We start from the raw sequence: 13,432 nt of genomic DNA on the forward strand, positions 1-13,432 counted from the left end.
AGTTTGCAAGAATAAAATCAAAACTCTTCAACCTCTCTATTTTTAGCAGTTCTAATAAAGTTCTGAAAGAGAAAAACCCATTAGCCAAAATAAGGATCAAAACTCTTTTTGATCATTTCCATTGTCCCAAATAGGAAAGAACTGTTAAAGTGAAAAACTGTTTCCACGCTCACTGCCCCACATATTTTCCTGCCAGTTAAATTTCATTAATTTGAAAGTATCATAAGGAAGGGAAAAAAGAGACATTCAGAGAAATACCACCCTCCAAAGTACTGCTGCATAAATTCCCAAACTTAAAAATACTGGCGAGTGACAAGAGTCATAAATGGAGGTTTTACCCCCCTCTGCATTCACAATGTGACCAAGTTAAGTCACTGAACTTCGGCAGGCTCAGGACTTTCCTAAGAGCAGAAGTACATTACGCTTCTGAGACTCAGTTCCATTCATTAGGAATATAAAGTTGGATTGGCTGGACACAGCAGCAAAAATCAGTAATGGTACAAATAATACTGTTACTTCATATCCTAAGAAAACATTTTTAAAAAGTCATTTAATAACGTGGTTTATAATGGAGACTGTCACTAACAACAAAAAAAAATCCAAATAATGACAGGGACCACTGTAGAAATGTTTACTGATTATGACCCTAACAAGTAGTTGAAAACAAGCACTCAGTAACACCCCAATAGAGAAAAGCGCTAACTTTAGGCACATACATAGTTTCCTCAGCTGACCGACTGCATTCCTGGACCGCAGTTTCCACTGCAGATCGTTCAATCATGTTTGATGACACTGCAGAGAGAAGTTCAAGGTCAGATTTCCATTAGTTCTAACAGAAGGAGTAATGAGAAGCATTTAATAAATGTGTAGCACTGTGCTTAGTAGTTCACAAGCACCATCCCATTAGACAACGGCCTCTTTAACACTGATGCTAGGGTGCCCATATCTTATGTGTAGAAAGTGTAAGTTTGAAAAGTTGAACAGGCACCCAAGAATACACTAGAAGGGGAAGAACACAACACAAATCCAGGTCTGATCCCAAAATGAGCAAGTGAATGGTTACTCAGGGACATCTTCAGGCGAAATGCTACATGCCATCTTCAATTAACATATGATTAACATACACAATAATTACTGGTAAACATCATTTTCTAAATTTTCAGTTGTGAAGAAATTTTTTAAAGGGAGGTTTCTGTTTAGAATCTGCCTTTAGAAATGAAAATGAGATATAACATTTCCCTTCATATCAAAGAACACGTTGCATCCTACATAGTTAAATATTCAGTACCAGAACATGAGTGAGCCACACCCACTTCTAGCCTTCTGGACACTGGACCTATACTAGAGAGAGTCAACATTTTTTTTTTCTGAAAGAGAACAGCATTTCTTCTTTGCAGGCCCATGCTTGTGGTGTCAAAGTATTTAACTGAAAGATCCCCGAAGGAAGAATTAATCTTGCACACTTTTCTCCTCTCCCCTCCAAATATTTTGAAAGAGCAAGAGGCGTGCAGATAAACAAGTGACCTCAAAGGATAGTACAGAAAAAGATTCTGTGCTCACTCCACCAAGGTAGAAAAAGGTGAAAGGTTTGTTTGTTATTTTGTTTTTGTTTTTTGAGACGAGTCTCACTATGTGGTTCAGGCGGGCCTTGAGCTCACTATGTAGCCCAGGCTGGGCCTGAACATGCAATAATCCTCCTGCCTCAGCCTCCCAAGTGCTGGGATTATAGGTGTGAGCCACCATGCCGGCTGGTAAAAGGTTTTCTGGGGAACGTCCTGATGTTATAACTGAACAGCTCTCTTGGAAGAAATACTACCATGCAACACTGGAACACAACACTGAAGCCTCAACTTCTCTTTAATAAAATATATAAATCTAACTGAGATAAAAAGCAAGGTTAATAATTCAAGAGTTCTCACAAAACGCTGCTTACAAGGCTGCTTTTCCACTGCATCGATGATCTTTTCCAGGGTATCTTCAAGCTCTAATTCATTGACAGACTGCAGAGCTTCTGTGAGGTACTTAATAGCTTCTCTGGTAAGACAGAGAAAAAAAGGTGAAGCAGGTCACTGGTTATTAAAGGCTAAAAATTCTATGCTGAGAAGTAGCAAATACTCAACAAATTGGTATTGAAATTAAGATCCAGGGGCTAGGGATTTAGCTCAGTGGCATAAGCGCCTGCCTTGCAAGTGTGCAGTTGTGAGTTCAATCCCTGGTACCGAAAAAGACCAAAAAAAAAAAAAAAAAAAGAAATTAAGATCCAGTGTCACAGTGCCTGCCGGCAAGCACAAAACCCTGAGTTCAATTCCCAGTACCAGGAAAAATAAAAGAAATTAAGATCCACTTGCTCCTCCCATGCAGTGGTTGGCTTTTCTGTACTTTCTGAGCAAAACTGTCCTTTCTTCCTCTGCTCACAGAGCCATTGTTTTTGTTTGTTTTTAAAAAGGTACCAGGGATCAACTCAGGACTGCGCACTTACAAGGCAGGCACTTCTGCCGCTGAGCTAAATCCCCAGCCCCCTCACACAACCATTCTTAAAGCTCCAAGCCACATCCTCCGTCTAAGGAGCCTTCCTAGAGCAGCCCCACCTGTTGCACACTCTCCTTCCTTCTCTAATTATTAAAAATCACCCTTGGATACACAGTACCTTAAGTTGGTATTTCACATTAGCCTTGTAAAATTACTTTACACTTAAGGCAAGAATTTGTCTGCCCTGATTTCAAGCACCACATCCTGGACACAAGAAACATCGATATATTTATTAAGTTGATAAGGTATTGGCCCTGGTAGTCATATAATCAGTTTTTAATTGTAAAATTAGAAAAAAGGCTGCAAAAAACATTGAATATGGGCCAAGGATATAGCTCAGTGGCACAACGCCTACCTAGCAAGTGCAAGGTTATAAGTTTGATTCCTGGTACCAAAAAAAAAAAAAAAAAGAGAGAGAGGGAGAGAGGAAGAGAGGGAGAGAGAGAGAGAGAGAGAGTTTCATCCTTATAAGCTGGGGGTGGAGGTACATGCCTGTAATTCCAGCAGGAGATTGAAGCAGGGGGATCGTTGTAAGTTCAAAACCAGCCTGGGCTACAAAGTGAGCTCAAGGCCAGCCTGAACTGTCTAGTAAGAACCTGTCTCAAGAAGACCAAAAAAGAAAAGAAAACAGAAAAAAAAAAAAAAAAAAAAAAGAATATAACCACAGAAGCTAGAAGCTAGGTTTATATTAAAATAACTTTTTAATACCAATAATGCTCAGAATGAGTGCACTTAATTAGCTGGCTAGAAAAATTTTGTATTTGCAGCACACTATTTTACACTTCCACCAATGTCATTCTTCTGTTCCTGACATTAACTATTGTGTACTGGGGCGTTTATTGACTGTCATATTGTAGTTGTCACATCTCTACTAGTTCTTTTTTTTCTGTTTCTTATAGGTAACTAAGCTGAATTATTAGATAACTTGAGAATTGGAACTTTGTCATCCTTTAGTAGGGTACTAAGTAAGCTTGAAAGTGATCCATAAATATCTGCTGACCTCTGGTATCACATGCGTTTTGGATGACAGCTCTCGGGACGGACTAAAGCTTGTCAAGCCACTAAGAATCTGGCCTTCGCCATATGCTATCAGACTCATCCAATGTCTCTGGCCTTTGTGGTGCTTGCTTATTAGCTTCCAGGTCCACATCATTTATTCCCAGCCTCCTCTCCACTAACCAAATCCTGCCCATCCTTGAACAACCCAATCTAACTCTCCAGTGAAGCCTTTTCCTGACTTTAGAGCAGTTTATTTACCTTGTCACATACTCTCATGGTACTTCTTTCTGTAAATTCTTTTCACAAACGAAGTTCAGTAATTGTTAAGTTGTAGTTTCACATTCCTGGTACATAGACTCCTAACTAATCCGTCTCCTGATATTCACGCCTGTGTGCCATTCCTTCAGCTGAGTGTGAGCTGTAGCTAACAACTTACTTTTAAGAATATAGTAAAAAGAGCCGGGCGTGTAATCCCAGCACTCAGGAGGCTGAGGTAGGAGGATCATTGCGAGTTCAAGACCAGCCTGGGCTACAAAGTGAGCTCAAGGCCAGCCTGAACTGCATAAAGAGACCTTGTGGGGGGGTAGGGGGAAGAAGAATATAGTAAAAGGGAGAGAATACTTTATTGTGCTATAATTTCAAAAATAAAATTTAGAGCTGGAGATGTAGCTCAGGGGTAGAGCACTTGCCTAGCATGTGTGAGGCCATGATTTAGATCGCCAGCACCATCAATAATAAAAATTTTAAAATAAAGTTGTAAAAGTAACAAGAAGTCACTCTCTTAAGTTCCCGAAACTGTGGTTTGGGTTTTGCCAGCTGACTCTCTCAATGGCTTTGATGAACCTACTAGTCACATGCTAGGGGGAGGCCCAAGAGAAGCCTGCAGCCTGTGAGACAGACCCTGAAGTTGAGGACCCAACCAAATCATACCTGAATTCCTGACCCATAGAAGATTCGGGATAGTTGGCATGTGGTGCTTAAACCTCTACATCTTAGGGTAACTTGGTACGCAGCACTAGATAACTAGTTAATAACTCTCCTAACCATAAAGCTCCACAGGGTTTTAGCCTCTTATTCTCATTCTCCTAGCACAGTGCTTTGCAGCTGAAAATTCAAGCATATTTCTGAGTTAATTAATTAACAACAGTTTAGTATTAGGTGAAACTCTAAGTTTAAAAAAAAACAAGTAAATTAATCAGCTGTTCATATTTTCAAAATGCACACATTCCATTTACTGCAATAAGAACAGCCATTGTTAAGTACTCAAAACACAAATGGTGACCAGGAGATGGGGGGAAGAATCCCTGCTACTGCTGGTAAAAATGTAAATGAATACAATTACTTCGGAAATCAGTATGGAGATTCCTCAAAAAAACTAAAGCAAATTCCATTTGACCCAGCTATACCTTTCCTGAGGATCTTCCCAGAAAAGCTAGTCATCCTCTACAGCAATACATACATATCCATGTTTGGGGCAGTTCTACTCACAACAGCTAACTTATAGAAGTGAGCTAAGTGCCCATCAACAGATGAATGGATAAAGAAAATATGGCAAGTCTGGTATGGTGGTGCCCACCGGGGATCCCAATTCTAAGGAGGCTGAGGTAGGAAGACAGACCAAGTATCAGCCCATACAGTGAGTTCAAGGCCTGCCTGCATTACATTGCAAGATCATGTTTCAAAAAAAACAAAAAGAAAATGTGCCATAGATACAAAGGAGTACTACTCAGCCATAAAGGAGGATGCAATTGAGTCACTTGTAAGAAAATGGATGGATCTTTAGACAATGCTAAGAAGGTAAGTTACAAAAGGTTAAATATTGCATGGCCTCACTAATATGAGAGACTCAAAACACAAAGCGCAAAATGCAGTGGCAAGTTATGAACAGGAAGGTAGTCTTTGTAGCGGTGGGAGGGGGCGGGGCCGGGGAGGCAGAGGGAGTCAATCAGATGAAACAGCTGAATGTGTACTCTCAAACTCCCCGGCTGAACACAACCCCTAAGTGTCGCAAACATGCATTAACAAAAAATTAAATACTGTATTCTAAAAACAAAGCCGATTTAATAAGAAAAATTCTGGAGATGTTAAGAGTCCTAAAAAAACACCGATGTGCTAGGAAACCGGACTTCCAGAGGAGCTGTAAAGGAAAGCTCAAAAAAAAAAAAAAAAGAAAGAAAAAAAAATCCAACTGATCATCTGAAAACAAGCTTAAAATCTACCCGCTTTTTAATTATCCAGGAAACAAGACTTTAGGAGGTCTATGTCTCGGCCTGCACGGGGCCCCAGCTGGGGAGATCACGCCGCGGTGACGCGCAGCGGGGACGGAGCAGGTCACAGCCCGAAGCCTCGCCCCGCCGGGAGAAGCGTTTGTTTCAGCCAGCAGCGAGGAATTCCCGCGGCGGCAGATAGGCCTCTCCGCTTAGGCCTGCGGAGAGCGTCCATCCCTCGTGTAAGGTCGCGGCGCTGCCCGCGCCTGGGCTTTCGTGGCGGCCCAGCTTCGGTGCTCCGTCCCGCTGGCCAACACGCCCGGGCCGACTCACCCTCGCAGCAGCAAGCCGCGTAGCTTGAAGGCCGAGAGAGCCCGGCTCCGCACCCGCTCCGGCGCCATGTTTGAGATTTGGCGCCACCGCCGCTGCTCCGCCTCCGAGGGCGTGGTCAGATGTGACCACGCCTTTCTCCACGCCCCCGGGCTAGCTCTACGCTCTCCGACGCTGTGCAAAACCTGGAGACTGTTGGTGTGCAGGAGTACATCTTCGGCGTGTGGTGTAGAACGCGCTTCCCTTATCCACGTGCAGCCTGGAGCCATGCGGCGGAGACAGCTGTGTGCTCTTGTTCCCTCCACGCAGGCCCTGGAGACTTTCCTTGTTGTCACCCAGGTTTTCCCCACGGACACATGAAGCTACCACAGATCCCCATAGATTTTCAGTTAAAGGGCTTTCTTTGCTCTCTCAGGCACCTTAACTTCAACGCGGTCAAGCCTAGGTGAATTTCTGGGTTAGGAAAGTACAGAGGAGAGTGGAACAAGTCAAATCACAACAGGAAGGAACATCCAGACACTTCCAGAATATGGAACAATCTACAGGCCAGCTGATTTGCCCTCTTTTCAGAGTTAGCGTCACGGATGGTGAGAGACAGAAGGACCAATCCAAAGGGTGCTCTTGGCGTTCCTGATTGTACACTCCCTCCCACTACCTTTAGAGAGGACTGACTGTAGCCCCACAGACTCTTCAGTCATGGAAGACACGGCAGCCTCTGCTCTACAGTTTTGTGTCGATGCCCTGGGGAAGCATCTGTCTTCAAGCAGCTCTATGAAAAGCACCATATGTTAAGAGATTGAAGCCTCCTGCCAAAAGCCAGCAATTTACCATCCATATACCAGTGTGCGTGAGCAATTTCGGTGAAAGCAGAACTTTTAGCCCAGTGAAGTCTGCCTGACTACAACCCCCACCAATATCTTGACTGCAGCCTTAGAAGAGATCAGAGATTGAATCCTCAGCCAAACTGTCCTCAAATTCCTGAGATAATAAACCTCTCTTATTGTTTTAACCCACTAGATTTTTGGGCTAGTGTGCTAAACAGCAATAGATAACTAACACGTATCTTTAAAAAGACTTTAAAAAAATAACTTGGATTCTAGTTTCAAAAAAATATGACAGATATTTGGAATGCAATTTGGGAATCTTGGCTATGAGTTGGATATCAGATTAAGAAACCTATTTTCTTAGATCGGCTATGTAGATGAAAGTCTATTTTTAGAAAATGCATGTTGAAGTGTAACATTGCCTATCACTCTCAAGTAACTGCAAAATAAAACACGGACACACACACACACATATATATATATATATATATATATATATATATATATATATATCTAGCATGGTGATATAAGTAATAAGTGGAGGATGAATAAGAATTCATTGAACAGTTTTTTCAGCTTTTTTTTTTTTATCGGTACCAGGGATCGAACTCATGACTGCCTGCTTGCAAGGCAGGTGCTTATGCCACTGAGCTAAATCCACAGCCCCTCAGCTTTTCTTTATATTTGATTATTTCATAGTAAGAAATTTTATAGAAAAAAATATCCCAATTTCTGTTTTCTACCACAATCTGATAATGATTTCCTTTCTTCCAATGTTTTCAACTTCTCCTTTGGCTCCTTCACCTGGCTGGCACATAAAATCCCTATATATCATTGCACAACTAAGTACACATGACTTCCAAGTTCTTATTCTGTCTCTCTCCACCTTCAAGGTCAACTGAGTACCACCCCAAATGGACTCACTGTCATCCTGCTGCTCTCATGTTTTCTAAACCAGTGAAGCACTCTACTTACCTGTCAGCCAGGGACCCAGCCAATACCTAGACAGACAGCATCTCAGATTCCTTCCTCTTCTTCCTTCTCCATAAGCCAATCAGCTAGCAAATCTCTACCGTTTCCTTTCTCTCTCCATGGCTAGGATACTCGCTTAGGTCACCATTCTCTCCAGGTAGCTTTAACTGCCCTACAAATTGGTTTCTTCCCAACTTAAAATGCTTCAAAATCTTGCCTTATTGGTATGAACAAGGCACCTTCCCTCTCCTGGTCCTTCTGCCACAGGCACTTGTCTCCCTCCTCCTATTTGCCTAAACAACTTCCGCTCATTCTTTCTTACTTCAGACTTTCTGTGTCTCAGGAACCCTCCTGGCTTCCCAAAATCTGAGGTAAATGTAGGCCTTCCTCTATAACCCCAGGTATCCTAGAGATTTTCTATTTTTAAACCACCGCATCTTGGTCATTGTTTGCTGGACAACAGACTCCACTAGACTTTCAGGTCCGGTAGGACCAGTGTTCCATAAAAATACAGTACTTTGCTGGGTGTAGAGTAATGCACTACAGTAGTTCCGGCTCTTCAAGAAGTTGAGGAAGGAGGACTACTTAAGCCCAGCATTTTGGGGCCATCCTGCGCAACATGGGACCCCGCTTCTTGAGTAAAAACACAGAAGCAGTGTTACTTTTAACTATAAAGAAATCAAGTGAGAATTCAAATAGGTGTGATTGAAATATAAGTAAAATACACAGATCCAAAGTTCAGGAGAATGTAGGTCAGTGTATTTTGGTACAATGTGTGCACTCATGTAACAATATGAAAATATACATCTCATCCACCACTCTGGAACATCTCATACTTTTTCCATCAGTTCCCACTGCTTATTCCCAGATGACCACATTTCTGCTTTCTACCTTTTTTTTTGGCAGGGGTGTGGGGTCCTGGGAGTCAAACTTAGGACTTTGTGGTTGCCAGGCAGGTACTGTGCCACTGAGCTATACCCCCAGCCTCTATCTAGTTGTGTTCCTTTTGGATTGCATATAAATGCAATCACACAGCATATACTTTTCTTGTATCGTTTCACTAACAATGTGGACTAGGGTCACCCATGTTGTCACACACATTTATCAGCAATTCCATCACTTTTTTATTTCTGAGAAGCGTATTATGTATGAGTGTAAACACTGGTAATTCACTCACCTAGTAACAAAGGTTTGGGTCCTTATATGCTCAGTTGCATGTCATTTTCTGTATGTGTATATATTTTAATTTTCTGGTGTAAATTCTTAGAGGCAAAATATGTAGGTCATGTTGTAAGGGCACAGTTATAGAATAGCAAACTTATAGACATAGCAAGGGAAAAAATCAAACAGTGGCCTCTGCCTATCCTCCTGCTGCTTGTCACAGAAGCACCCTGCTAAATTCAGTCTTGATCCAGTCCAGCTGCTTTTCTTCTGCTAACATGCTGGGTCAATTTGTTTGTCCAGCTTGTTTTCCTTAATTAAAATAATTTACATTTTTTCCAGCTGGCTTCAAGGACTCTGTTTAGGACAATGTGGCACAGTCAAGGCCATCTTTAACTTTGCTTGCTCTGCTCAAACCCAGGACGTTCCTAAATTATGTAAACAATTCCTTCTAAGTAAATCTGTTTAAAATTAGCTTGCCTGACAATATATGACTTAATGCAATTCATGTAACCAATCATGTAATAACCTGCCATCTGCCTTTCCTTCCTGCTTGCAAACTGTATTTAAACTTAACTCAAAGCTGACTCATGATAGATGATTTGGACTGTGTTACCTTCTAGATTCTTCAGGGCAGTCCTCCATTTGGTTTGATACTGCTTTTTCTACAGCAATATCATATACGATTTTATTTTATTTGGTGCTAGGGATCGAACTCATTACCTCACAACTTGCCAGGCAGGCGCTTATGCCACTGAACTAAATCCCCAGCCTCACATGTTTATGTATATTCTTACCTTATAATATGTAGATGTATAGGCCTTTAACTTACTGTATGGCCCACGCTGCCCTTAAACTCACAGCGATCCTCATGCCTTTATATCACCTTTAGTACACGCAACAAGAGACAAAGTATAAAAGTTGCTTAATGTTAGAAATCGGATGTGGTAGGGGGCTGGGGATTTAGCTCAGCGGCATAAGCGCCTGCCTTGCAAGCAGGCAGTTGTGAGTTTGATCCCCGGTATGATCCCCGGTACCGGTTAAAAGGAAAAAGACAAAAAAAAAAAAAAAAAAAAAAAAGTCAGATGTGGTGGCACAAGCCTGTAATCCCAGCACTCTTGAGGCTGAGGTAGGTGGACTGCCATGAGCTTGAGGCCAGCCCCAGCTACACAGTGGGTCCAAAGCCAACCTCTCTCTCTCTCTCTCTCTCTCTCTCTCTATATATATATATATATATATATATATATATAGAAAACCCCTTGCATAAAACTGAGTCCAAAAGGCTACACGGAAATGGGAAATGAAAGCCCTACAAACTTAACAACATAGTTTGTTAAGACTATGAGAAACTGTCATTGTTATATGTTCTTGGTGATGATACAATTCCTACAGAGGGAAATTCAGCAACATCTGTCAAAATTGCATATACATTTATCCTCTAACTCTGCAGTCCCCACTTCCTGAACCCTGCTTCAGACAAATTTGTAAAACTACAGTCATATTTGCATATAGTTATTCATCACAGGATTGGATAACAAATACCCTCAACCCATATTTCCATCAATAAAGTCTTGAGAGAATAGATGATGACATTCACTCAATGGAATGCTATACTGTGAAACTGTCAAAAGGCCCGAGGAAGAATGCTACACGGGAATACGGCCCAGTACACTGCTAAATGGAAGGTTACAGAATTGCGTATAAATATTAAATTGCGTATAAATGTTTCCTTTTGTGTTCAAAAAGGGGGAAATACTTGGGGCTAGGGATTTAGCTCAGCGGCATAAGTGTCTGCCTTGCAAGCAGGCAGTCTTGAGTTCGATCCCTGGTACCGATAAAAAAGAAAAAGACAAAAAAAGGAGGGGGGGGGGATACTGTGTCTGTGTTTATTTATATTGTCTCAAAGAAACGACAGAAAATATTGCCAAAGTGCACCAAACCCAAATGTCATCTGTGATGCAGAATGAAGAATTCCTGGAAAACCAACCGACCCAGACTCTAATGAAGCCTTTGGCTTCAGCTTCCGGTCTGAAGAAATAGGCAGTATGGCTACAAAAATTGTTAAGAAAGCAACCACAGAAGCAGATTATGGAAAAACAGAAAAACTAATCCATTTCACAAATGGGGGGGGGGCAGAGACCGAGAGAGAGACTGCCCTTTAAAGAGGCATAGTGATCAAATATAATGCTACTATAAACCAACTGTAAAAGACATTTTAAGAGAAGCAAGGAATTTGACTCTGGATTGACTCCTGAGTCAGGCTGTTCTTGCAAAACACAATCTTAAGTGAGAATAAATCAGTACGTAGCTCGCCTCCTAGGAAGCCGACTCCCCTTCCTTATTGCTAAGAACCAAAGAATCCTCGCAGGCCACGCGTGCTTGGCTCGGCTTCCCAAGCGGGCGCGCCGCAGCGCAGACGCACTGGTCCCGCCTTCCCACCAATCTCGACCCTCGACGCGTTCCGTCGGCGCGTGCGGACCGGAGTCGAGTCTACGCGAGGCCGCTCGGCTGAAAGGGGCTTCGGAGAGCCCGGCGACGGCACGGATGGCGGATTCGCAGCTGTTCTGCGTGGCGGAGGAGCGCAGCGGTCACTGCGCCGTGGTGGACGGAAACTTCCTCTACGTGTGGGGGGGCTACGTGGTAAGGGGAAGAGGCGGGGCGGGACGGACTCGCGCCGGGAGCCTGTCTGACAGCTTTGTCCGAGGGGACGTCGAGCGCCGCCTACACAGAGCCCGCGGTGGGCGCGTCCGGGCGCCCCGAGTGCGGTGTCCCGGTGCTCAACCTTCCGGCCTTTACTTCCTCTGCTGAAACCTCGGCACCCGGGTTCCGGGCGCTTCCCACCGCCCACCGACCTTAACACCGGGGTTCTCCCAGACAGTTCCGTGGGGCTAATTAGCACCTTAAATCCTGGCGCGGACTTGAAAGGAGCCGAGGACGCCGTGATGTATTGTTGTGTATTTTTTCCCTTTTCCTCACGGCGCGACGTTAAATGAAATTTGGCAATCACTGAAGCAGTTAAAAGTTTCTAAGCTATTTTTAGTGACGTTTACCAATGGGTGATTAAGGATTTTTCCTCCCTCGAATTTTAAAGTAGACTCATAGTAGCCGCAGTTAACCAAAGAATATTGTGGTTTAAAATTTTGAGTACAGTGGAGCTAGAAATGTGTGTGTTTTGTTCTAGAATCATAGGATTTTAGCAAGAATTATAATCAGGAAAACAATTGAGGGATGTGTGCCAACGTGGCAGATTTTTTTTTTTAAAGCCATCTGGAAGCTCTACTGAAAATAGAACCTACATCTTCTGAATGCATACAATAATATGACAGACCTCTAACGTGATGAAATCATACAAATAAAGTATATATTATGTGTGGCAATAAGTCTCAGATGCAAGTTGGTTTTGTGTTTATTCTTAATAGAGTTGCAGAAAAATTAGAACTCATTTTTGAGCGTTTACTATATCTGGCATGTGCTCTGAACTCTCCTGACCCTAATCTTGTATAATCCTTGTTATCATCCTGTAAAGTAGCCAGTGTCTTCATTTTGTAAAGACAGCCAATGAGAATAAAGATGATTTGGCAGCAGATTGCAACCTAAATATTTGAAATATCCCAAAACTGCTTTTTAATGATAAACTAATACAAAATTAAATGATTGCTAATATTTCCAGGTTTTTTTTTTATAAAAATAGGCTGGATATGATGGTTTTGTGCACCTTTTTTTTTTTTTTTGGATTGTTTTTGATAGGATTATATCCAGAAGATGAGAAGCATAAAACAAAAGAGGCCTTTATTCTGAGAACAGGGAGAGAGAGAGAACCGACACCCCCGGACCGCTCGAGTCCGGCTTTCTCTCTGTTGGACACGTGGCTGGGGGTGTATATAAGTAGCCTAAGCTTACCATAGTGCCCTAAGGCCATTAGAGATGCACAGGTATCTCATTGGCACACGTTTGGCGCCAGGGGCAGATTCCTAAGGGTGGGGGGAGATATAGTCACAGGTAAATCCCTAGGGGCGGGGGAGATAGGAGCTCCCTGGTTCTGGTTGAGGCTTTTCTGGCTACAGAGTCCTGTCTGGGCCAAAACCCTTTCAGTTTTCTGATTCTGCCACTTGAAGATGTAAGGTGTCAATTTTTATCTGCTGTATTGATTCTTCATTGTTGTAGAGGTTAAGTGAAAAAACTTCAAATAATGATCTGTGGGTAGCACATGCTAGTAATCCCAACTACTGGGGAGGCTGAGGCAGGAAAGTTTAAAGTTCCAACCCAGTCCAACAATGTAGTGAGACCCTGACTCAAAATTTCAAAGGCATCCCTGGGATGTAGCTAATTGGTAAAGTTCTTATCTAAAGTGCAGGTGGTCTTAGGCTTAATTTTCAGTACTGCTAAATAATCTTGTAATGTATCTATATA

General features: G+C 42.5%; 2 protein-coding genes across 3 annotated transcripts in view; one reads left to right on the forward strand and one right to left on the reverse strand.

Annotated features, from left to right (window-relative positions):
* The window catches only part of Pole2 (DNA polymerase epsilon 2, accessory subunit), a 35,481-nt gene extending 28,176 nt beyond the window's left edge, over positions 1-7,305 (reverse strand). The window contains exons 1-3 of the mRNA XM_003471802.5: positions 6,069-7,305; positions 1,934-2,034; positions 717-792 (exon numbers count right to left, since the gene is read on the reverse strand). Coding sequence (XP_003471850.3) covers positions 717-792; positions 1,934-2,034; positions 6,069-6,334 — 443 coding nt within the window. The 5' untranslated portion in view covers positions 6,335-7,305. The remainder of the gene's footprint in view (positions 1-716; positions 793-1,933; positions 2,035-6,068) is intronic.
* Positions 7,306-11,344: 4,039 nt separating this feature from the next.
* Klhdc1 (kelch domain containing 1) overlaps positions 11,345-13,432 on the forward strand; it is a 48,425-nt gene continuing 46,337 nt past the window's right edge. Inside the window, exon 1 of one of the 2 annotated variants that reach the window (XM_013154696.3) lies at positions 11,345-11,662. In XM_013154696.3, the coding sequence (XP_013010150.1) occupies positions 11,567-11,662 (96 nt within the window). In that variant the 5' untranslated portion in view covers positions 11,345-11,566. The remainder of the gene's footprint in view (positions 11,663-13,432) is intronic. The other variant, XM_003471804.5, reaches the window with a different exon arrangement.

This window comes from Cavia porcellus, unplaced genomic scaffold (genome assembly GCF_034190915.1).
Source record: "Cavia porcellus strain 051 isolate PalLab524CR breed Dunkin Hartley unplaced genomic scaffold, mCavPor4.1 scaffold_1, whole genome shotgun sequence".
NCBI classification, from domain to species: Eukaryota; Metazoa; Chordata; class Mammalia; order Rodentia; family Caviidae; genus Cavia; species Cavia porcellus.